This window comes from Centrocercus urophasianus, unplaced genomic scaffold (genome assembly GCF_019232065.1).
Source record: "Centrocercus urophasianus isolate 14NV4802_14NV808 unplaced genomic scaffold, USGS_Curo_1.0 seq_9, whole genome shotgun sequence".
NCBI classification, from domain to species: domain Eukaryota; kingdom Metazoa; phylum Chordata; class Aves; order Galliformes; family Phasianidae; genus Centrocercus; species Centrocercus urophasianus.
In genome coordinates this window covers 27673195-27700028 of record NW_024885532.1, presented here as the reverse complement: position 1 = coordinate 27700028, position 26834 = coordinate 27673195, and the positions used below count along the sequence as shown (strand labels likewise).

The 26834-nt window shown below is 35.8% G+C and overlaps 1 protein-coding gene across 2 annotated transcripts in view; it reads left to right on the top strand.

Moving 5' to 3' along the window:
- The window catches only part of NBEA (neurobeachin), a 463000-nt gene that overhangs the window by 263813 nt on the left and 172353 nt on the right, over nt 1-26834 (top strand). For both annotated transcript variants that reach the window (XM_042839098.1, XM_042839097.1), the window contains exon 39: nt 13952-14076. In XM_042839098.1, coding sequence (XP_042695032.1) covers nt 13952-14076 — 125 coding nt within the window. The remainder of the gene's footprint in view (nt 1-13951; nt 14077-26834) is intronic.

Sequence of the window (26834 nt, the reverse complement as noted above, 5' to 3'; positions counted from 1 at the left end):
AAATAACCTTATTCTGTAAGAAATCTTCCAAAATGAACTTAAAAATGTTTTTAATTTACACAGAGGAGATTATTTCCTTGGGTTTTTGTCTATTGTATGTTTCAGGATTCCCTTTAACAGGTCAATCAGATGATAAAAAAGACACCTTCATGTAGCTTGAAATTATATAAGATTAAGACAAATCAGTCTATCACTTTCTCCAGTTCTCTCATTTAACTGAATTCATACAGCCTATAATTCTCATTTTCTCTATCCTGCCTTAGATTTCACTCAGTCATGTGAATTTTCTGACCTGATCCTTCCCTTGACAATTCCATGCAAGTCTCAGATGCCAGATTCTTTTGTGAGAAGCCCAGGTTTTTATTTTCTCTAATGCTGAGACCTTTGTTACTTGAGACAAGACCAGCAGCATTCCCATCACCCAGCTTATCCCAAGTTGCAACAGATTCTTTCCATTGCCTATGAAATGGGCCTGGGTTGATTAGTTAAATGTCAATAATGTTGACATCTTAAGTTAGATAAAAGGAACTCAGCTCAGCTATCAATTGGCATAATTTGACAACCTTAATCTTCCAGTAAATTACAACTGTCAATTGCTAGTATTAACTTCTTGAACTGTGTTTCCCAGACTGCAAAGAAGGAAAACAAATGCTACTAGGTCATAGGCAGTTTGGTCCCTTTAGGAAAAGCAATTTGCAAAAATAGGATAGTCAACCTCACCGCCACAGTTTCTGTTGAGATGCATAGAGAAAATCTGAAGCAGATAAATGAAGTGAAAGGTTCTTAAAGGATGAAACTAATGAAGGACAGAGAGAGAGAGCAGACCCCCAAGCTGATCATTAGAAAATAGAGGAACTGAGGCTGGCATGACCTGCTCCAAGGCTCTTAAGCCATATGTGACTTTTCAACACTTCAACAGTGGCTTCTGTGGCCCAGATTCTGTGTCCCAGGTGCTTTGCCAGTCAATATTCTGAATGATACAGATTCATAGGAGAAAATAAGAAGCACCATCAAGTTGGCTTGAGACCCAGCTACAGACCAAGTCCAGTTTTTTCTTGTCTTTTTTACTTTTGAAATGCTAGAATTTGGTTGCTTCTCAATTTCACTGACATGAAGTTTTTGATTTTTTGTTTTCTGGGATTGGGAAATTTGGTAACTCATCCTTTCCAGATATGATTATTTCTTCCATCAAGCATCTGCCTCAATGATCAGTTAGTTAACTTTCCTTTCTGATGTAATAGGTGGATTTGACAGGCTGTTCCTATTTTTGATTTTTCATGCAGACTATGGCCTAAAAGTCCTTAAAGAAAAATGGAAACAAAAAAAGCTTAGTGAACATGTACAAGATGAAAATAGTGTAATCAGCAAATGTAATATGACAATTGAACTATGAAGGTACATACAAAATATAGAAGAATATGTATGATCATGTATCCCTTCCAACCCGAGCCATTCTATGATTCTGTGTCATAGATTTGTAATGCAGACAAAGGTAAAATCATCCGTTTCTAATTATTGGCACGCAATTACATAACAGATTAAGTATTTAAAAAGGAAAAAATGAAAAATTACATCCAGAGTCTGGCATAGTCGAATACTTTGTATGCAAAGATTCCTTATAGCCTTTGGCATATATTTTTAAAAACCCACAAGAACAGGAATTTTTTTTCAAGACAGAAATCATTACGTTTTTTTTTTTTGTTTTTGTTTTTGTTTTTAATGTCATCTGCTTCTTCTCCTATGAGTTTTGCAGAGCCAAAAATAAATCATTAGGCCATGCTCATATATTTCGGTATGTTTTATAGAAGATCGTTTCTGTACTTCTAAAGAACCTATTGACTCTCAGAAATATAGTATAAATAGAACAGTTTTGGTTTGCTTGCCAAGCTAGCTTCTTAGCTTTTACGAATATTCCTGAGAAAAACAACAAAAAGATTCAAAATTAAGAATACTTCAGCATTGATATGATAGTGTAATAAACATGGCCTCTATTAAAAATCTTGTAGCCGCTTGACAAATGTTTATTTCAGCAACACAAGTTGCATTTGCGGATAGGAGTATCTATGATATGTCTTCCATACACTAATCAGAATGTGTCCACTAGTTGGGCCAAAATGTCTTTGATTCAAGAACAGGTTAAAAGTAGGTCTCTGTACTTTGTCTTAACCTATACTGTATTCCTGTATGGTTCTTAGAAGGAAAGAAAAACCTTCAGACTTCTACAAGTTTTGAATGTAAAAATTTGTAGTTACCAGGATTGAAACAGCATAGTTTGTAAAAACAATCCTCCTGCTAAATAAAAGCGTGCTGCTTGACAAGCATTTTAATAAACAGCTCTGTATGACAGAAATTAGAATAATCGCTTAGGTACAACTTTATTATTTAATTATTAGACTTCAATTACTGTTGCTGATTGTTGATAGGCCTCAAGGAAGCTAATTATTTCATCTCATTGCTAGGTTCATAAGTTCTCTGTCTTTAAACAGTTAAAGCTTGAATAATTTATAAAGGTTTGAAGCAGTAATTCGTAGATCTTTAAGAAATAGTCTATTTAAGAAAAAAATGAAACTGTGTCTTAGTTTTAGAGTAACACTTCAAAAATATAAAGGAAAAACCTTTTTTTTTTTTTTCCTCCTGATGAAGGAGACAAAATTTTGGATCCTTGGTGCCATTACCTTTGATCTGTGACTCATGAACAGGAGTAACTGAGGAGATAACCATTCTTAGCTGTCTACCCCAACCCTACTGTTTTTGCTGAAAGCACAGATCTGGATTTAACTCAAAGTTCATTTACAAGATACCTTTTGGATTGTTTTTTGTTTGTTTGTTTGTTTTTGTGGGTTTTTTTGGTGTGCATTAGTGGAACTTTGAGATGTTTCTACATTATTTGTAAGAAAAGCCACTCACTCAGCATGACATACATTGTACTTAATTTTAGCCATTTCCAGTTATGCTTCATGTCAAAGCTATTCTGTCTTACTCTTCTTGTAGTAAGTTAAGAAGGACAACCTCAGTTCACCATTCAAGCCAACATTATGAAAGGAAATACTGACAAGTCAAATATTGTCAATTACTGTATCCAATTTTGATGTTGCCTCAGTTGTTTATTCAGTGTCAAAGGATTAACTTAAAAGGAACTGAGTATAAAGCTTCTGGAAACAAAATTGTTTCATCTATGTATAATACAAGCATACTAACACATGTCATTAGAATTTGGATAGATTTGCTAAAGCTGTCTTGCATTCCTTCGAACTTATGTTTTAGGTTAAATTTATTTAATAATTAATAAAAAATTATTTGCGTTCAGTTTTACTTCATGGACATTTGAGTTATTCTCTTTTCCATTGCTAATTCTTGTAAGTTGTACGTAGCTTATTTATCATGCTTTCTTCCATGTAGCTGTACAGATGGTTAGTGTTCTTTCCCTGAAATCACAGCTTTTTGATATAAATTTACTACTATTTAACAGTATAGAGGCATTTCAGAATGAAAAATTTCATCAGGTGGACAAAGATTATTAAAAAAACCCAGCCAGTCAAGCTTACTGTTAGTCCTTCTTTGTGTCCATGATCAGTTTGTTTGTTTCATCTTTCAGTCTGTTTGCCATAAGCCCAAAATCTCCATTGCCTAAGGAGCAAGTTATCAGGCAATACATCTTTTAGAAACTAACTGCCTTAGAACATTGCATTTCATAGAATCATAGAACAGCTTGGGTTGGAAGGGACCCCAAAGATCATCAAGATTCCCACCCCTCCCTGCCACGGGCAAAGTCACCAACCTCCAGATCTAGTAGTAGACCAGATTTCCCAGGGTCCCATCCAATCTGAGCTTGAACACCTTGAGGGATGGAGCAGGTACTATCAAAGCAAAAAACTTCTCTATTTGCAGAGCATCCTTTTTGCATCTATCAGTGCTGCTTTCCCTCTGGCATCTTTCCTAACTGAAAATTTATACAACTGAAGAGATTTCTGTTTTCAGCTTCCCTTTTCTATTTTTCATCTTTTAAACTTGAGTGTTCTTAATTTTTTCACTCAAGTCATAAAAGTTGTAGGAGTTGAAGAGTTTTCTTAATAGCCAATTCTCTGTTCCTCTCAGCTTTGTCCTTCATTATTAATGCAAGAACATTAGTAACGTGATCATAGAAGAGAAACTGTGATGGCAACTTATTGTGCTTTTCAAAGGTGACTCCTCTGCTCCTGTTTGATGATTTGCTATATTTTCTCCTACCCACTTTTGGCTCATCTGTCTTCTATTTCACACTTATTTCTAAATCCATATGAAAACTCTACCATTCCAACTAAATTATATAGTTGTATTTAATTATTAAATCATTATAATTATTTTATATTAGCAGCAGGAATTATAGTTGATATCAATGGATGTGGAAAGCCCCTGAATCAAACAGGACAGAAAAATAGGTCCTTTACTGTATGATCCAATAGCTCTTTCAAGTCAAAGCCTTACCATGTATGCTGCTGGTATTTATTCAGGACTTACAACATGCATGAGATCATATACTAAGTTCCGGTACCTTGTGAGATATGTTTAACTATCTAGAGTCTCATCCAAATGTGTTGTGTATTTATCTATACCCCATTGCTGTAAAATGAATGATGAGTCTTAGCATCACAGTTAACTTGGAAGATAAATTGTGATTTATGGCATTGGTATCTTTAATCTGATCTGCATGCTATGCAAGCAAAAATGCAGTTCTAGAATTTCAGCCACTGCAGGTAAAAGATTAGCTGAAATATTTTCATTGTCCTTTGTGGAGCCAGGAGTTGAACTCAATAATCCTATGGGTCTCTTCCAATTCAGGATATCCTATGACTCTACAGTGGCAACCAAAATCTAATTAGAAGAAATAGTACCCGAAATTAAAACAATTAATAAGGGATTTTATGAAAATAAGAAAATTAGTTTTCTAAGATGGCTGTTAACTTTCAGTGGGGAAAATAGAGCGATTAGTATTTTGGTATTACTAAAGTTCTGCAGAATTCCTTTGTAATAATTTATTACAGTATTTGCTAGGAATCACCATCAAATACTTCTTTTTTTTTTTTTTTTTTTTCCTGGTAGTAAGAGTGAATTTCTATAAAGGGGAGAGATACTAAAGAAATGATCTTTAATTTGAAATTTATATCAGAGTTCTACATCAATAGAACCAAATGGCCTTTTGTGAGCTCTGAAGACAGTTAAGCAGAATGTCTCTTTAAAATCATCTGATATGCCATAAAATGAGATGGTGTCTGAATCTTCAGAATTTCAAACCAGTGTGACTTTTTTCAGTACCAGTAAATTAAGCAGTAATTTAAATTATGGCTGTAAAATTAGTAAATGACATCAAAAATAAGAGAGGGTAGAATTGTTATATATATGAAAGAAGAAAATGTGGCTTTATAGTTTGGGAGAATTTACAAAGTGTGTCAACAAAATAATAGGTGAAAGGAATCTAGAGGTAGTTTTAAGGTAATTTGATGGGAAAAAAAATAAAGAGAATGATAAAAGTTCTTCAAAATAGGTAGAAAAGAAAAAGCTTTAAAGTTGCTTACTCTTCTAAAGAACAAATCTAATTCATAAACAAGCAGACTTTTAGAGAGACCAATATTTGTGCTTTGTAACTTTACAAGATTTTTGCTTTTGGATGGGTTGAAAAGCTTAAGCACTGATGATCTCAAAGAGTTTAAAGGAAAGAAAGAAACTGAGATTGCATCCTTTAAACCATCCGAGAGAGGGAATAGCTGTTTTATCATGAAAATTTAAGAAAGCTATATAGCCGTTAATGATAGTCATTATAAAATTATCAGTGTGCATATGGTGTTTGCAGATGAAGAACAGCCTTACAGCAGTCCTGGATAAAATGGAATATTAATTCAAGTACTTGTTTTCTGTTTTTGTTTTGTTCTCCCCACAATTTAAATTGTCTTTAAAATCTCTTCTTTGTGAGGAACAGACTTGATAATGCATAAGATTTCCTATTAGAAAGGAGCCAAGTACCTCAGCGATTTAGCAAGGTTAGAAGCAGGGAGCAGTGGCAGACAGCAGAGAGAAAAATGCCAAAATTTGAGAGGTTCATTAAAAAATGAATTCTCAGATGGCAGAAATCTAGGGTTTTGGTATATTTACTGTAAATTATAAAAATACTGGTCCTCAGATTTGGGTAACCGCTGGTATTAACATCAAAATCCTTCTTTTTTTATATCTTCATTTCTTGCACCTGCAGATTATAGTTACTTTCATTATTTGCATGTACTTCTCTCTCATCCCATCTGATTTCCCTTCCACTTGCCACTACAGTCATCAGTTTTCCTCTCACATCTCTGTTCCTTGTGAACTTACTGCTCGTTCATTTCTTCCACTTCAGTGTTGCTTTTTCCTCACCAATCAATAATTACATTTCAAACCTTTCATCTATACTTTTTAACCAATTTGCCTCCCAGTCTGTTGTCTTTATGATTTCATATTGCACAGTGTAAGAGAATATGTGCTTGGAAGAAATCTTTTCATCTGTTTCTTTTCGTCCCAGCTCCGGTAAGATTACCATAATGAAAATTATCTACTAGTTAGACCCCATCACTTCTCCTTTTGAAAAGTCCTCACTGCCTAATTCTAGACTTTTCTGTGAAGCCCATTTCCTTTTCATTTCTGAGGCTCTAATTTTGTCTACATTTCTGCTCTCGTTTCATCAGTTGCTCCTATCTCACCTCTCTTCTTGTTTTAATTTTTCACATGTTGGCAGCACTGCAAAGGAGGTACAACTCTCAAGTCTCATGACACTTCTGTATAAGGCAGCCCTGGCCATGCTGCAGGGATGTAAGTCATCTAGCTGGACTTCTGGGCTCTCCACACTATTTCCTCCAGCTGTCAGTGACCAGAATACCATTTGCCTTCAAATTAGCAGGGAGTTCTCTTGCTTCCTCTCTCCTTCATACCCATATAGCTTGCTGCACTGATTACAAGAAGAGGAGAAAAAGTTATCACTGGCTATTCCCCAACAAATGACACCCTTAACCAACTGCCTAGGCATTCCTTTTTCGCCCACTGACGCTGCTTCAGCTTCATCACTGTCACCCAGTGTTTATTCTCTGTAAAGAATTGTTTTCATTTTTAAAATGTCTTACAGAAAATAGAATAGAGCTAATTCTTGAAATTGTAGATCATTAGTTCCTTCTATTTTACATGCAGTTTCCCAGTATTACAAAGAGGATGGATTCTCTGGCATCCTTCCAGTTCTGTGACCCACCTCTTTTTCCAAGCAACTTTTTCCCCTTCCCCCATGCCTGCAGGCTCGTTCCTCTTCATTAACATATTCAAACTTAATCTCTTCCATCTGGCAGCCCATCCTTTGGGCTTCAGGCAGAGGATCTTTTATAGACATGTGTATTGCTGCTGTCCTCTGTACTTGCCTCTAGCTGCTGGAGCTGGAGGTAACACAGCATTTGTAGCATCCAGTCTGAGCACAGGGTTCCAGTGGAACAGCATGAGGAGGGACAGGGATTCACAGCCATGAAGCTGCTGTTACAGATGTTGGCTTGCTCACAGGGTGGATTATAACAGCTAAGATTCATAATTAAAAAGTAAAACATAACTTTTACCTCTTCAGAGCTGTCACCAAAAGTCTTAATGGAAAATCTTTTCAGAAGTTGCATGGAACAATTCTGAGCTATCAAAGCATTCTGAAAGACAAAAAGAACTCTGCAGATTGACTTGATATTCCTCTGAACTGTTTTAGAGGCACAGAGCTACCCAGTTTCTCTTCTGAAAGAGTTATATGTTAGATATCTGAAATGCTTTAACCTTTGTTGGTAATATTTGTCTTGAAATGTATGGAATTTTTGTATGAAGTTGCAGAAAACCGTATTACACAGAATTCTGAGCAAGGTTGGCTTTTAGAGCAACCTGATAGCAGGTCTCTTTAACATCTTGGTTCATGACATGGACAGTAGGATCAAAAGTGCACCCTGAGCATGTCTGTGGATGGCACCAAACTATATGGTAAAGTGGAAATGATGGAGAGAGAGTGTCATCCAAAGGGACCCTAACAGTGTAAGATCCTGCACCTTGGCCAGAACAGTCCCAGACATAGAAACAGGCTGTGCAGTGAGTGGACTGAAAGCTGCCCTGAGGTGAAGGACATGACAGTGTTGGTGGATGGAAAATCTCAACATGAACCGACCATGTGCACTTGTCACACAGAAAACCAACAGTACTGTGGGCTGCATTAAAAGAGGGGTGGACAACAGGGCAAGGGAGGTGATTGTCCCTCTCTGCTTTGCCTTCATGAAGCCCCATCTGCCATGCTGTGTCCAGATCTGGGGTCTCCAGCACAAGAAATGCATGCAGTGGGTCCAGGGGAAGCCATGAGAATGATCAGAAGAGGCCTGGTGCACTTCTCCTATGAAGAAAGACTGAGAGATCTGGGCTTATTCAGTCTGGAGAAGAGAAGGCAACAGGGAAATCTCACTGTGGCTTCCAGTACCAATAGTGGACCTACATAAAAGCTAGTGTCAAGGAATGTGAAAGAGGAGAGATTTACATCAGATGTAAGGAAGAAATTCTACAGTATGAGGGCAGTCAGGCACTGGCACAGGCTGCCCATAGAAGCTGTGAGTGCCCCATCTCTAGAGGTATTCAAGGCTAGGCTGGATGGGGCTTTGAGCAGCATGATTTAGTGGGAGGTGTCCCTGAGAAGGGCAGGATTGGAGTTAGGTCCATTCCAACCCAAACCATTCTGTCTGCAGTGGCTATTTAGGGTAGCATAAAACCACTTTGCCTTTTCAACTCATGCTTGACCTTTGACAAGATCAAATGCTGCATAGAGAAAGAGAATACACACAGTGAGCTGCTCAGCAGGCACAAAAGGTGATAGTGGAAGCAAAATAGTTTGTAATCCTTCAATAACTGTATTAAAATAGGGCTTAATCCATTATAATGTGTGTAATTATATGCCTGTATTAATCATATGAAATACCATATCTGAAATTTTGGATTATGTTTTTAACATATATTCTGTTGCTTTGTAAGTAACTGTGTCAGTAGGTTCATACCAGCCTTTGTGATGAAGAGGATGATAAGGATGATAAAGGTTTATGTTAGATTGTGTTATAGTTTGTAAGGAAAATATCTTTACAGTCTGAAGTGACTGGATCTCTTTGGTCACACATTTTAGAATGCATTTTAAATAACTTCATTTAAATAGATAGAATACATTTGATTCTGGAGGTGTATAGAATTAGCTCACAAATGATTCCATGAACTTCTAGTTCTTAAAAATTAAATAAGTAAGATCATTGCTTAATATGCACCTTAATATGCACATTTTCATTAGAACAAGCCTGATTTGAAATCATTTACCTACTACTTTAAGAAACAGGGGAAGTAATGAGACATTAAATGTAATCTAGTTGGCTGTGGAAATAATGTTTGGTAATAATAGATACGTTATTAAGAAAATTTTACTTTTCACATAACTAAATTACTAAAATGACGCAATGTAGTCACATCACTTCCAGGAAAAGCAGACTGTAGCAGGAGGGACAATGTGCAGACATTACCACTTCTAGAATTTATTTGTGTCTAGTATTTTACATAGAGAAATTCTGCTTGATTTACAGACATCACTTAGAGCTACTATCTAGATTCCTGAAAAAAAGCTAATGCCTGAATAATATCCACAGGATTTTAGCATAAACACGTGTAGTGTACTGTCATCTAGGAGCTAAACAACCTAATTTATTCTGGGATTTATTAGGTTTTTTTTTTTTAGTTTTAGGCTAGAGTTTGTGGCCACAGTCTTCTGCTTGTTTCTATTTTTAATCCAAGGAGAAATGTAATAATATATTTTTTTAGTAAAATTCCATTAATCTGTCAATAATATTAATGACATAAATCAATCATTCAATATTTTCTAGACTACGATTTCTTGCAAGAAAATGGGTAAGAAGAAAAAGCCCTGCCACTTTAATAAAGGCGCTGCTCAAATAGTTAAGTGTAAATCTGAGGGTGATTGGTTAAGATCCAGAAACCTTTTTATCTGTAGCTCAGATTCTGTGAACCCAAGACATCTTTGCAGTGTAGTACTTGACATCTAGTAACGTTATAGTGTTTATTTCCAGGCTCGATGTTTGAGTAACTCAGAATCTTTTATTGCTTTGGGATTTGTCCAGTCTTGTTTTATTGTGTGATGTTTTGGGGTTGTTTTGTTTGCTTGTTTTTTTGTGCATTACAGAGGAGTTAGAAAAATACAGGCAAGCACTATTTTACTGTTACTGATTTTATTATAGTTAATTCCTGTATCAAAGCAATACATAATTGAATTTTGAATGTGGAATCATAGAATATGAACATGTCCTTGATGGGCTTTCTATTATAGGCTTGCATGCAGAAAAATAAGATTTGCAAAGCACTTTGAATAATAGCATATGAAGCACATTATGCACTCTTAATGATGAGACAGTTTTGCACTGTAGGATCATTTTAGCATACATTACCCCATGAGCAGCTCAGTGCAAATTTTACACTGTGCTTAAAATTAATGGCTATTTTTTTGGTGGCGGGAGCCTATAAGCCAGGATTTCACAAGAATCAGAGAAGAAAAGCAAACTCCTTAGCTTGCTTGCCTATAGGTGTCATACTCCATCATATACTTAACTGTGTCCAGCATATTTTTGTTTACTTATTATTCAGAAAGATAGTTGCTAGCAAATACTGTACCACGCCAAGACAATTTCACCAGCACCAAGTCCTCCTAGTTTGTTAAACACTTTGTAGGTGTTTTCTCTAAGGAGAGAAAAATCTTTAGAAGGGGTCAGATGAAAGCATCTTAAGCTCTGTTATTACTGCATGGAGCTTGTTCATGTACGCAGTGTCTGTGTACAAAGACTGTGTCATTCATATGACTTCTGTTTCCTAAATGTTCCGATGTTCTCAAGCCTTGTTTCCTTAACCTTTTGAAGTTGAAAACAGATTTGATACTGTATTAAAACTTTCGTAAATCTTACAAACTCTAATATAAATAGTCTGTAAACTAGAGAGACAAAAGGCATTATTTCCCTGAACGAAAGTCCTTCCGGGAACACAAGTAGGGAGATGGAAATTCATGAAAATCTCTACTTTTTAAAATAAATAAAATTGTTGCATTATTTTTATCTTGTTGCTCTTTTCACATATCTTCCCCATACAATCTTCCTCATGAGAAATGTTTCCATCTTTTCATCTATAATTTTAGAAGGAATTATGTAAGAATCTTGGTTGGATTATGCATAGTTTTGCATAACGGTCCAACAGTATGCATCCTAACAAAAATGTACTACTGACTTGCTAGTACCTGATCTCCTGAGTTGCTCTGTGTCTTTATCTCCCACTGCATCTGGCTGCAGGTTGGCAGTGATTGAGGGCTGCAGCCCTGGGTTAATAAAATGAGATATGTTTTTGAAGACATAGCTTCTCCTGCAGGGAAAAACTCCAGCTGCATTTTAAAAAGATGTGTAATTTGTGATTACGGATATGGTTTGAATCCTATTATTTCAAAATTTTTATTTTGGACCATAAGTAAGTATTTCAGATGTCAAGCCCAGATTAACTAATAAACTTTTTTTGAATGCCAGCTAATAAACATTGTTTGGAAATTTTGTCATGTCACTTATGACTTCATTAAAGTAGCAACTTTAAGTCTGTTACTTGCAGCTGAGAGTATGCAATGTCTTTCGGACTAAAAAGTGAAATGAAAGGATTACCATATTAAACACAGAGCAAATTAAAAAATTAATATCTTAGTCTTTGAGTATTTCTTAATTCAGTAAAAGGCTTTAAATTCTTACATTATTGTGTCATTTTTATCAACTTAACAGTCTTTATTTTTTTATGGAGAAGTACGGTTTCACAGAACTCTTTTGTTTAAAACAATTTTCATTAACATCTTTACTCCCTTTTCATCACAACTTAGAATGATGCAGAAAAGGAATGTTTCTCATAGTCCATAATGATTTTATGACTATTCTTCCTATTGTGAGTTTAAAACATTGACTTGAACTGCACAAGGAGATTTTAAGCTATGTGTTTGAAACCAGAGTAGCTGTCTGCCCATTTTTTTGCATTCATATCACATAAGAGTCAAACGGACTTAGCAGTCATAATAAAATTATTCAGTGCTCAGTGTAGGAGAAGAAAGAATGGACTAACATGTCACAATAACACAACATCTGTGAGCAAGACTGTATCATAGTATGAGAACAATGTAGGCTGTTTTACCTAGAGAGAAAACTGGTACTCAGGATAGCAAGATACTGTCACATAGCAGGCATACCAAGGCACTAACACTGCATCTTCCCACTGTGAGAGCTCAGAGCAACTGCCTCACCTTTATGGAAGATGCTCTGAATTGCTGTCACTGAGTAAGCAGCTCTCACTGAACTCCCGAAGATGTCTTCTCAGTGCTTGTACATAAGCAAAATAATGTCTGGTCCACAAGGCAGCAGTAAGAGTAAGGCCCTCAATTCAATTCAAGAAGCATATATTGAAAATGTTATTCAGGATGGAAAAAAAAAAAAAAAAAAGCTACAAATAATTGATTAAAAAAATGATGATGTACTGCTTCTGAAAATATGAGTGGCTAGAAGGTTTGCTGCTGCATCCGCTACCCTTGAGCTGTGCCCTCCAGAACAGAGCCAGGCCTCATGACAGCATTTAGTAAAGTTGGATGGGAACACATGAAAGTGTGAAAGAAGTTGACTGTAAAAACTGCAAAGATCTGTTCTACATTATTCTGCATTCTACGTATTTATTCACTTAATCTGGAAATTGCTAGAAGTTCATAGCCATAGTGAAGACTATAGAAAACAATGACCTAACTCACATCTATGAAAATCCAGCTGAAATGAAGAGCTGAATAAGTTGAATAGCACTGGTTTAAAACAGTGGCTCTCTAATTATGGTCTTGCAAGTTTGTAATCTTCAGAGTTGTTTAAAGTGTACAGTATGTTCAACTACTATTTTGAATGTAAAGGTGAAGCCAGAAACACTTTGGATAATTGACAGTGATCCAACAAGTTCCTTTCATTTTGGCTTAAAATGCAACTTTGTCTGAATATCCCACAGCATAATTAGAAAATTGAGAAACTGGGAGACCTTTGTGTTGATAAGGTCAAGAAGTTGTCTAGAGGTGGAGTTGTCATTTCTGTAGAGGCAAAGTTAAATACCAAGTGATTACACATATATGTTTTGAGTTGAACATAGGTTAACACTAGCTTATATCACTCTACAGAGCTTTGATATTGCTTTTGAGTGTAAAAAGGCAATGTAACACAAAGATGGCCATGGTTGTTAATGGCTTGTATTAGCTGGAAGCTATAAAATCATCCTAGTACTCTGTTAGTGCTGGAATAATAATTTACCAAGACAATTACCACATGGTGGAATTTTTTGCTGCTCTAATTCAGCGTTATTAATAATGAATAAAATTGCAATTTTCTCAGGTTGCTAGGGGCAGTGGGGAATTATTTCAATGAATATTTCAGCACATTAGTTTAATCATAGTTCCACAAAATTCAAGTGGGCAATATTTTATACTTCTAAGTTCAGTCTGCTAAGGGACCATAGTCATTAAATTGCAAACTATTTGCGCTGAAGTCCATTCTATGATTTACAAGCCTTGTTAAAAACACTGTAAAAGAAAGCAAGCTGTGCCATTAATACTTGTAATTTGATGCTGCATTTGTTAATGGGCTCAGTGTGATTAATGTTTTTAGCAGCAGGCAGAACATTCTGAGACAGGCAGTGCTGAGGTTTATAATACATAAATGCATGTAAAGAAATGTTAGAATATTGTAAGTTTTAGTACTATATGTTTTTACAAGATTATATTCCTGAAACAGAAAAGCAGCAGTGAAATTATAGTATGTAAATACGGTTCAAGCTGTGGTAGGTGCTGATGTGTGTGTTCTTTATTTCATAGCCAACTGCACGACTTCTGGCGCTTGGATTACTGGGAAGACGATCTGCGCCGGCGGAGGCGATTTGTTCGCAATGCTTTTGGATCTACTCATTCTGATGCTCTTCTGAAAGCTGCTGTGGAATATGGTCAGTACTAAGTCCTGCTTAAAAATACATCTTAACGATGTTTTCTTCATGTCCATGAATCCCTGAGAATTATGTCCCTTCTTTTATAAGGATCGCGCTAATTCCTAGAGCAACATTTTCTTAGAAAAGGAATTCTTTCAATTCTCATACTTCAGTGAACCAGAAGATGTGAGCTTGTGAGCTGTTAAATTTTCTAATCCTCAAGGGGTTCACATGGCATTCCCAGACACTAATTTTGAGACACTGGTAAAAGTAACCAAACTTGTCTCTCCCAAGTGACAGAATGAAACTGTTAGGCCATCAAACTAATGTGTCATAACAGTTCTGTTGGAGACCTCTCATGAATAAGGAATTAACTGCTTTTAAAATGTATCAGATGTTTTTATCTTGGCGTGAATAGTCTCAGCCAAAAATATATTATTTCTGCAGGTCATGAAATGCGCAACAACTTGTTTAAAAATATGTATTTTGAGGATGCTTGTGATGGAATAGATTAGTGGCCTCATAGGAGATAGTCTTAGAATTTAAGAATTAGATGATGATAGATTATTGTGGAGAGATAACTGGAGTATGAAAGAGGAATGAGAAACACTCTTAGAAATTGCCTTATAACATCCAAAAGTTTCATGGATTTTACTGTCTTCTGTTCAGCAGACTGAACCTGAGTATTCCAAAGAACTAAAGTACATTTACTTCTCAGCCTTAATCTCTGCAGCCCTCTAATCTATTAAAGATGGGGGATATTTTGAAGAATACTAAGATGCTTTTCTGTTATTTTTCTTTAATTTGTAGTAGTGGAAAAAGAAAAAAAAAAAAAAAACAACCTAGGATTCTTTAGCATTTTGCAGTAAAATTTTACGTTATATATGAAAAACTGAGAAAAGGGGAGTAATTTGCCCAAAGCAAGTTAAATCTTTCAGTTGACGTGCAGCCAAGGGCTAATGGTGCCAGAGGTTCTGAAAATGATAGATATAAAGCTAACCCTACATATTTCACCAGCTTTGCAGGTTGCTGAAGCAAATACCGGCGATTCAAAGAAAGTTAAACATATGAATATCTGCATGTGCAGTTTTACTAGCTAGTGTAATTTAATACTTATTTTAATGTAAAATAAGGTTGTCATGTGCAGAACTTCAACTGTTCACCAGTTGGGTTAAGGAAGTCATTTCCCCTAGGAGTACACTTGCCTCATACACATTTGACAAAAGGTTATTTTATCCACAGCCTTCCAAAATGTCAAAATAGAGATCTTATCAGAAGCAGATGCAGAAGTGTGCTAATTTCTGTGTTGCTTTTGGAAGAAAAATAATCATCAAAACTATGTATGAGCTTTCTGCACTATTCAGGCATTAAAACTCTTTAAAAATACTGTAATTTTAGTAATTTTAGTTTTAGATATCAGACTAGCATAAAAACAGGAAGAAATCTGACTCAGAAGCTATCATGAAGTTTTAAGTCTTCATACTGTCCACCTTCCATTTACATAAGCAGCCTTTTTTCTTGCCTTTATATTAGGAATATTTTATCATGGGGATCAGATTGCACTCAGAAGATGCTGGAAGTGTTAGGGGCTTTTTTTTTCACTTTGTTTTGTTTTATGAAAGCTATAATACAAGTTGCACTTTAATTGCTTCCACATACTGCAAAGATTGAGTCTGTTAAAGTAGTTTTTGAGTTATAGTATTTCAGTGGAGTTGACAGATGCCCAGCATAGTAGAGCTAGCCTGCGAGATAAACCCGTAACCAAAAGAAGCAGACAAGCTGAAGGAGTTATTGTTTCTTACTATATTATTTCTATGTAGTTTCTCACTACTTACCTGTAAGTGCATTCAAAATACAGGAAAATTAAAAGCTCAGGTATTTTTGAAGGTAGTATGCATCAAATGCACTGATTGCCTAGAAGTTTCAAGAGACAAAAGTTTCAGGAAGATTAAAATAAAAAATTCCAAGCTTAAATTTTTCATGTATTTATCAAAATTAACTTGGAATTTTAAAGCAGCAGCAGGCTTTGAAGTTGTAATTCATGGATTCTATCTACATGTACTTACTTTTCAGAGGCTAAGCCTTCGGATTTTAACACTGAAACTTTCAGCTGACCTTTCGCTGTAAGAAAACATCCTTAACACTGATGTTATTTTTATGCCTCTTGGTGTTACTAATGAGTTGAATAATTTATGAGGTTGTCATGTGAAAAGGATTTGGTGCAGTTTGATGTACTTTTAGCCTCTGGTGTTGGAATGTGATTAATAAAGAGCTGGAGGCAGATTTTTTTTTTTTCTTTTTTCTTTTTCTGCAGGGTTTAACCTTCATTGTAATTTTTTATTAGCTTTGTTTTGATAATTCTGTTTGGAACAATTTGATAGTGAAGTGCCCCCAGCTTCCACAGCTAAGCTTGATATCAGAATATAGAAAGAATTTAAGGCATTTTTATAAATTGTTCTGCATCCTTTTCCAGCAATCGTTTTTTTTTTTTTTTTCCTGACCTCAAATGCTTTGTTTGTGAGAAATAAACTGTTAATCAAAGCAACATTTGTTAGGCTTTTGTTATATTAATAGCAGTTTTTCATCTTGACTGATACCCCTAGCACAAGAAAATTTATTTTGAGCATCAGTAAAATGGTGGAAACATCTTACAAGTTTTTGTTATCTACAATGACTGTCAGTTATCATTTAGGAATTTGTGCATTAATATTGCAGTAGAGGAATGTATAGTCAAAGCTAAGTAAGCAAGCTCCTCCATATCTACGATCAAAGGCATCAGCTTAAATAGGTCTGATCAGGCATTGCAGAAGAGGGCAGGCAGTTTCAGCTGAGCAAAAATCACAGAGCAAAGATGACAAAATTAATCAATCATTTCTTTGGCAGTAAATAATAAGATATGCTGAGGATTGCAGATGAGAGAATTTCCAGATTGCTTGGAGACGTGCCTGCTTAACACCTGATATATCTAAGTTTGTACAGCCATCAAGATGACCTTGATAAACAAAAAAAGTGCTCGACAGCTACTCTAGTACTAAATCAGTGTTGATGCTGGATTTATGGATAATGTGATTATATAACACTCACAGTCATCAAGGAATAGAAAATTCTTGGAAATGAAAACCATGTCTGTGATTTATATGTTTGTTTTAGAAAAGAAACAACAAATGCTAAATTATGTCTTGAAGGGCTTTAAAATGAAGTGTTAAATTTAGCTTCTTACTGTAGGAAGCATTATTTGTTATCTGCTGCATGGCAGTAATATTTTCAAAAAAATTCTGCTACAAGGCATATGGTAAGGCTTCTATACATTTAACTGCAGAATGTTTCTTAGCAATTGTATGCATGTTCAGATGTCTGTTTTTCATGAAATATACTCATGGGTATGTGTATGTATGTTCATAGGAGTATATAGGTGTGTGTGTGTGTATGTGTTCAAAGTACTTGGCAAGTGAAAGCATTTCAAAACTGAAGATTTTTTAACACATTCCTGTGGCTGTATACTTAGCTATCCTATGAGACTGTGGGTTTATCAGAGTCATAGCAACATTTCCAGGAGATTAACTGGATAATTTTTTTCCGTTAGGATTAGTCTCTTCCATTTCTAGCTATTATTTGATTTTAGCACTGGATTTTACGTCTATTTCATATCTAGTTGTAAAACTCAAGCACAATTATTTCAGCACTGTATCTGCTGTTCTCTTTTGTTTTAGTTAAATTCTTACTTGAATAGATCCAAAGATTCATTTCTACCTCTTGTGAAGCTGAAGAGGTATTACTGCCTGTATTATCAAAGTGCAAAGTATAAACTGAGCTTTGGAACTACTGAAAGATTTTTAGAGTTATAATTTTATAATATCAGTGGATTTTAAACAGTTCTTATTTTAAGTTTACATGGAGTTTCAATGTAATTTAACAAAAAAATAATTGAAATTGGGAATTAAAAAGAGGGGGGAAGAAAATTTTGTGCAAGAGATTATAGATTCTATTTCTCTTCCCCAAATTTTGCTACCAGTAAATGCATAAAATATACAGACATGACCCAATTCACAGTGATTCTGTACATGTGATGAAAGAACTGTCTCTTCCAGTTAATCACCTTAACAGTTTACAGTCATTGGATGTTAGTATAGATGAGACACTGCTGTACAGCTGTGGACAGTGAAATAGAGTAATATTCTACAGAGGTCAATTTAAGAGCAAAGTAGTGTATTTATTATCTTTGGTCCTTCAGCCTTTGGAGACTATGTTCCATAGGCCATTTGTGTTAGAAGGGATCCAAGAAAAGCCACATTTTCTTGTTTGCAATGAATGCATGAACATGAGGAACTGTGTGTCCATGCTCTAAACATAGATATGTCAGACTGGTCAACTATTTCTAGCCTCAGGAATATTTGGCCTGTTGAGCTGATTATCATGACAGATAAGAAAACACACTTATAATGTAGTTTGTGATATGTGCAGGTTTTGAAACAAGGCTACAGATACAGGTTGTATATGCATTACAGTGATTGATTTTGAACTTACATATTTTAAGTTACTCATTCCATAATATAATAGGACATTTAATAAGTAACCTTATTTCAAGAGCAGTTCTAACTGAAACAGACTGTATCTTGCTCCTTCTGGCAGTTGTTATCACCGCTCTGTGTTTCAATAAATGCTATATATGCTTATCATCAGAAATATGGTTTGATTATACAAACAGAGTTAAAAAGCATCAACTTATGAAATCTGAAAGGTTCAAATCTAAAGTCTACATTCATGAAATCTGCTGGAGTTCAACAGATTTTCAAAGAATTGCAGTCAGGATTCCTTCAGGCTGCTGAAGGACTTTTATTCCTAGAGCAGTTAGCTTCAAGCAGGTGCTAACTTAAAGGATGTTTGGATTCCCTGCTGTGGACCTGGAAGCCTGAAATCTACTGGAACTTTTAAACAGACCAGGGCTGTCTTCAGAACAGGGAATCTGGCTGCCCCTTGGGCCCTAAATCAATTAAATTTGGGAGGATCCTCAATATCAAAGAAAAATGTAAAAAGATGTTACAAGGGCTTTAACTCTGAAGTGAACTCTCAGTGCTGAGAAGTCCAGAGCAGCTGATTTCCACAGCTCCTGATGCCTATCTCCTCAACTGCTGAGCTCCCCATGTTCTGTGATTAGTGGTAGGACAAGGTAGAGGGAAAACACTACACAGAAACCGTTGAGAAGTTGGTTTCATTTAGCATATACCAGATGTTGTTCCAGAAAACTAAGTCCATTTATAAACAAACTTGTTACGATGTTTTCTGGTGATTAGACTATTTCAGAAATCAAAATGTTCTGTGAACTGAATGTGTTTAATTTCTTCATCTCTGTTCAGAAGCTTTATTGTGGAATCAAATGCCTAACCCCAGGAAGACTGAAAGCCCACCTAAAAGCTAATCTTCCCTCATTCATGGAACTTCTATGTCTTGGGTTCTGCACATTGCCATATCAGTTTGATGACAGTAATGACATTTCTAACAACCTAGAGGTTCCAGTCCCTTCAGTGTATTTATGACATATCTGTTGAACTCTCTCCAGTAAGTCTGTGTCTCTCTTGCACTATGGGCCCCAGAACTGAACACAGCATTCCATATTTGACCATATGCCTTCCTAGCAGCATGAACACATTGCTGACTCATGTTCAGCTTGGTGTCTACCAGGACAACCAGGTCCTTTTCTGCAGGGCTACATTCTATCTGGGTGCCCCCAGCATGTCCTGATGCCTGGGATTGTTCCTCCTCTGGTGCACTTTTTCTTGCTGAACTGCATGAGGCTCCTGTCATCCCATTTCTCAAGCCTGTTGAGGTTCCTATGGATGGATGGCAGCATAACCTTCTGGTGTATTGTATTCACATTGAGTTTGTTGTGAGTACTTGAGTTGCTAAAATGTTTCTGATAGGTTTTGGTTTTGTTTTGTTTTGCTTTGTTTTTATTTATTTAGTGCAGTATCCCACGCTGCCCAGAAAATTAGTCACACACAAAGCATTATAAAATACTTTGCTCTTGAGAAATGCGGGTGATGACCCTTATCTCAGATAACTTCAGAACTAATATTGAGTGATGTCATATGTATGAGTGTAAAAGAGAAACTAAAGAAAACAGAAGCCCCTGACTAAAAGTAAACTGCCTTCGTTCACTCCATACATACCCACTTTATTTTAGCCTGTAAGTGAACACAGGTTGACAGGCAGTTTTGTGTAGTTTTAAGAAATACCGTTTATTTTGTAGGCAGAAATCACGTGTTACTTGATGTAACATGGTAAGCATTTTAAGAATATTTATGCAGTCATTAAATTAATCCATAACGGTGCTCCCATGTGTCATCAAGTAAGCCTCCTTTGTTCTTTACTCTAAATGTGGTCACGCTGCCACATGACACAATGTGTAAGCCATTCTGCTTCACATGGAGCACCATTTTCTTTCTGTTTTCTCTGTTCAGCTCTCTTTGTCTCCATTAGTTTCATTACCAGCCAAGCACTACTTGTTAGACAAGATGCCCAGGGTTAGATGTATGATTTAATATTAAGAAAATTATGTTGAATGTTGAAATCAGTAATGTTCTTGGTTGTCTCTTTCACCTAAGGTAATATTCTGATTGCACAACTTTATTTCAGTACACGAACTAAATTCCACATCTGATTGTGAAATCTCCAATGCGCTCTGAATGAGTTTATGTCCTAAATGTGTAGCTGAAGGAATGACAAAAATATCTGTGGGGTTTTTTTTTTAGGTATAGCATTTTAAGATTTGCTTCTACAGCCTTGTAATTGTAGCCCAACAGTGCCATCCACTGCTTCACCAAATAAACTTCCAAATATTTTATCCTCAGAAGGTTTTAGGGAAAATATGACCCAGAAATTGTGTTTTGCTAAAATTTTACATGGTAGTTGTCAGATATGAATAAAAATAAAATATTATTTAGAAGACTGTCCAAGAGTAAGAGCTTTCATTAGAGATTACTATAAGAAGTTATTACAATTAGATTACTAATTGTGATAATAACTAAATCTAAAATACTGGGTTTAACTTGCTCTTTCTAGTACTTCGTAGTACCCTCAAAAGACATAAATTTATTCTCATTAAATATGTATAATATTATGACGATTTTCACTTCAAGGTGAATTGGTGAATTGGTAGTGGAATTTGCTTAGGTAGAGTACTGGGCACTACTGTTTTTGTCAGTAGCTGACTACTGTCTGAGGAGGTAATAGGAAATGAGTTTCAACTGCATCCTACCAACCTCACAATGATATTTATCTGGTTTCTGTTATCTGCCATATCTAGCACAGGAATTTTCATAACAGCTCCATATCCATACATGAACAGTGAGTTCTTCAATAGACCTTATTTCATGTGTCCTCATTTTGTAGAGTCACCTTCGAAATACACTCAAAAAGTACCAGTGCAAACTGGAAGATTTTGAGAGTTTCAGCATAGTGCAAGGTGCAGACATGAATGCAGAAGCACCAGAAAGCACTGTATTAAAAGCCAAATAGATTGTGATTTAAGTTCTCAAATATAGCACTAAGTAGCATGTCAAGGAAGACACCATGTTAAGAATTCTATCAGCTAGTGTATTATATGTTTCCAGTTATGTGTTTGATTTTGTTTTTCGTATCATATATGCAACATCGTGACGTAATTTTTTCTTCTCCTTGTATGCTTAAAGAGTATACCTCCCTGTGCATTTGTTATACACCTGAACGTCATCTACAATACACAAACACTCTGAGCTGAGAAGACTATGCATAACACTCCACGCATGTTTCCCTGGTGTCTCTTTTAATTCAAATCACTCAATCTTATGTCTTCAAAAAAAGCTGATAGTGCTGTCAAATAGCATCTCATTTCCACATTTAATAGAAAAGAGTTATTGAAAATTTGACATAACAACAGCAGTTTTGCAAATATCCCCACAGTTGCATGGAAGGTCTGCACTTTTTGTCAGTGTTTGCAAAGCAGAATGGAAGATGTCACAAACGCCACACTGCAGGTTAAGAGAAAATGAAATAAAACACCTATTTCCTTTTTCCTTTACTACTGGTTGCTGCTAAGATTTCTGCAAGTTAGCTTTCCTTGGTATACACCCAGGACAGCAATTGCCGTTCCTCTATTTCAGAGACAAAACAATGAAAATCTGGCAGATGATCTCCATGAGCTGTTTTGGTAACACATCTTCAGATTCTGCTTTATCTCAGTGATATCTTATGTACTGTTACTGTGTCGCTTTTATCTGTTAAAGTGTACCCAAGAGCTTTTCTAGCTGCAGCTATTTTTGTTTTGAAAAAATAGATAAATCCTGTGTAAAATTCTGACCTTGATCAAGCAAATAGAAAAGTTTTGATTTTAATTTTGCATTTTAGGTTCAGGAACTAGGAGCTCATGTTGTTACAACAGCCTGGCCTAAATGGTTTGCTGGTTTTTTTTTGTTTTTTTCTTTTTGTTTTTTCTTTTAGGATATAGTCCCTTAGCAGAGCTAAGAGTTAAACACAAGTATTCCAGTGTTAGGGCCACGCTGCTGTCTCACAAATGTGAATATCCTGTGGGTGCTGCCCTTTGTCTGATGTTGCTATAGGCATTGATCTACACAGAAATAGAAACATTTCCTCCCACCAGTTACTGTTGTTGCTGAAGTGAAAATGATGTATCCCAGTTCTAAAGATGTGGGAATCCATGTGAGGACGATATGAAATTTGCACAGAAAAAAAAACAAAACCAGATATCAGTGCAGCATATTCAACCTATTGGGACTGCACAGTAAAGGAGAGAGTAATGAAGAATGAATCTACATATTCTAATAAGATTACTCTGTGGACAAATTTATCGCAAATATAAAATGGGGGCTGTCCTTTTAAGAAGGGATTCAAGAAGACACTATGCATGAATTGGAGATTTTTCATATGTAAAGACTGCATAAGATCTTTTTCTGTGTGTCTCAAAAGAGCAGGATTTCATTTGAAATTATTACCATTCTAGAGAGCAAAGATCATTTTAGACATTTTGGCAAATGGTTATCTCGAAGCTTTTGAGTCTTCCTTCTGTGCATAAGTAGTCTTAATAGAATTTAAATAACAGCTTTACTGTGGGAATTTGGATACTTACTATAAAACCATTCTAAACTTACTTGCTACTTCTTCATTTCTTAGCTGTCTTATAATGTCTCTATTCTATGCCTGTTTCAAAAGAGCTGATCTTGTCTGGATCTGATAGCAAAACCATAGACAGTGAGGGACAAAAATGCCTTCTAGAAAAGACAAAGTTGACCGTGCTTTGGCCGCAGAGAGGAATAATTAAGAAATTAGAAGGCAGAGCATAAATCTGCAGATAAATCTTTTATATGAAAAATCCTTGGGATTGGACCAGACTCAGTGGTTTGGACGATCTAATTTTTAAATATTAGATGAGGTTTAGAAATGTTGGTGTAGAATGCCCCAGTACAGGAGCTGAGATCAGGTTTCTTACATGCCGGTGCTTTGCCATCGAGCTACCAGTGTGTACCAAGCATCTGTGTTTCTAAAAGGCACTAAAAGGTTAGCTTTCTCTATTAGAATTTTGTTGAGCAGGGAGTGAAATTAAGGCTAGCGTATGTGGGCACAATCCCACAGTACAGTGTGTGCCTTTGTTGAAGGCTGACAACTTTGATTGTGTCTTTGGGTAGAACATGGTTTTTCCTGTAGGATGTGTGCATGTTTTAAGTATTTCAAACTTAAAACAAATGTAAAACTTTCAAGACAAAATACAGGCCTGAATGTTAAGAGATTACTTACTTTTCATTTGTAAATTCTCTTTAGGAAAAAAAAAAAATAAGTTTTTAACAGATTCTATTTCGAAAGAATGGAATGAATCATTTAACAGAATTATTTCATTGTTTCATTATCATGTCATACATATTTAAATTCAATCCTCTTTCCTTCTTACCTTATTAATTGTATTTTTCTATTGAAACAGTTTGATTACCCTCTTCAGTGCCCTATTTTAAGAAACCTTTGCTTACATGTGAATATTTTGAATTAATGATAAATGAAATTCCTTTTTGCTGTCAAAACCAAATTGTGAAAAAGCATTGCACGGCTTTGAAAATCAGTACACTCTATTAGCAGACCTGTCAATATAAAAAGTGCATTCCATTTCCACCTCTTGCTCTAATAACCTTTTCTGTGTTACTCAGAGGCAGTTCACATAATCAAAGTATATTGTCAGCTTACTGGAGTTGGGGAAGCATGAAATGAAAATCGCGTTAATATTGATCCAATTCTCTTACTTGCAAGTGTCCTTGATGTCCTTTCCACTGAGCAATAACTGTTGGTGTGATGTAGTTATTTTCCTGTCGGCTCACACTGTACTTTTGAAAAATGGTTGGAAATAGGAATATTTTATTGCTCTTAATTATTTTTCTTGTTTATCATTTGTGCCTGTTTAAGTGATCCACTGCACATCAGGAAATTTGGATTCTTTCTACAATTTATCAAACTACAGTATCCACCAAGAGGCTACATTTCAAACTGACAGGGATTTGTAAAGGTCATCAGTCATGAAATATGAATCCATTCTTGTGTGTACGAGTTACAGTGGCAAACTACATCTTAATCCAAATATAAACACCTGACTGGTTTAAGTTCCAGTGAAAAGCACTTCTAGCTGCAGTCAGACTGAGGACTGCCCTTCAGGAGTGTGAAAACGCCTTGTAACATCTGCTCTGTCCCCCGCTGGCTCCCTGTGGTCAGTGCCAAACCAGTGCAGGTTCTTTCTCACATGCTCAGAACACCTGAAATCTCAAATAATTATAATATTAACAGCTTCTAAAAATTAATTTCATAGCCCCTTCTGTCTGTAAAATAAAAAAAAATAGTGACTACCAAGCATGAGAGCTTCATCTTTATTTTTATATGGGACCTTTTATATTGGTACATAGCACTTTGACTTTAACCACAACTATTTATTGTTAAAAAAGCCCTCAACCTCTTTTGAGAAGCACATTGACTTTCGCTTTGCCCTTGTTCTCAGTTGATGCCAGTCTCACTTTTATGATGCAAATGTTTGAGAATTTATAAGAGGGAAATGTATACAACAATATTTATTTACAAATGACTCACGAAAAGAAGTTTGTGTGACCTGATGTTAGGTATAAAAATTAAATAAGAGGGAAAAATGTTTGGAATGTCTCTGACTAATTTTTCTGATGTTCATCTATTAGGGAATATGAAAACGTGGTTTGCTTTTACTTTCAGTAGGAAGCAATTTCCAAAGTAAATATATGCGATTTTTAATTTCCACACAATTTTCATAGTTTTTCTCCCTCATTTCTTCAAAGATCTTTGATAATGAAAATATGATTTAAGATTCCTCTGGCTTTTATTAAATCTATTAAAACCAGCCCTCCTTTAATGAGAGTCACTTCTCCGATTCTCCAGGGAAACTAAATTATACGCCAGTCAAAGGCACCAGTTTGGGGAACACATTGCAATTTAAATCACAGCCCCAGAAGACACAGGTGGGGACAGTTTGTCACGATGGTTGCGGTGCTTTGCTCCTACAGGGCTCCTGAGCAGGCGCAGCTACCTGCCCCACTCTTCTCACCAAGTGAACCAGCCCCGTGAGGACTGGCTCTGAAGCCAGTAGAAAAGCATCGGGCCAGTGGCGGGGGGGGGGGGGGGGGGATGGTTACTGTGTCATTATTTAATCTTGCTAGGTATTGCAGAGGTCAATTTGCAGACTGACAAGCAGCCGCTCTCCCTAACTGCAACTGCTCTGGGGGTCCCGCTGCCTAATCGAGTTTGTAAAGATTAGCAATGAAAGCAGGATTTTAAACTGTTGTGATCTATAAAAAGGAAGATGATCTCCTGAAATGTTATTTATATGTTATAAATGGTATTTCCAAGCAATAATCTTATTGAATGAATTAAAAAAAAAAAAAAAGAGGTGCTTTAATTCTGTATGCACATCAGCTTACTGTTCCTGTAAAAGTTACCATTTGTACAACAAGCAACAACAAAAAAAATTGTCTTCCAAGAAAAACACTGTTGGTAAATTACATTTTACCTATGATACAGTTTCATGGTTCACATGCTCACCTATGAGGCAGTCTGCTGTGAGGAGCTAGATCTGTATTCCTTTACTTAATAACATACTAAAAACTACCTTAGATTAAAATTCAGCCACAAAAGCAGCATTCCACAGAGCAGAGTGTATCAGTGATCTGTAATGAAGAAAAGCAGTTTTACCCATAAAAATTTCTGAGCAGAGCTAAGCTTCACAAAAACTGTACTTTAGATTCTATAAAAGAGAGTTTTTAATTAAATGCAGCATTTTACCATAAAGGGAACAGACTATACTTATGTCAAAACTCCCCTTTAGAAGCCACATAAAACTGTAAAAGACAATATATGAAAAAGCTTTCTTATAGAAAAGAACACCATCCCATGAAGCAGATTTCCAGATGTTTGGGAACATTAGAATTTCCTGTCAGTATATTTAGGTAACATTAAAATGAGGTTAACTTTCCATTCTGCCATCTCTCTTCAAAGATCAAAGAGCGCTCACTGCATAAATTGCCTTATCGGTAATTCGTTGAAGTAAACTATGGAAGTAACTTTATAAGAAGCAGTAGTCTCCTTTTGGTGGTTCCACTATTAGCAAGCAAACTTTTCTTAAAATTAACCATGCTATTACCTCACTCTGTACTATGTGCAGGAAAGAAAGATCTATTAAAATGTTCTATTTGAATATATTGAATATATTTAATATAATTAAATTCGCA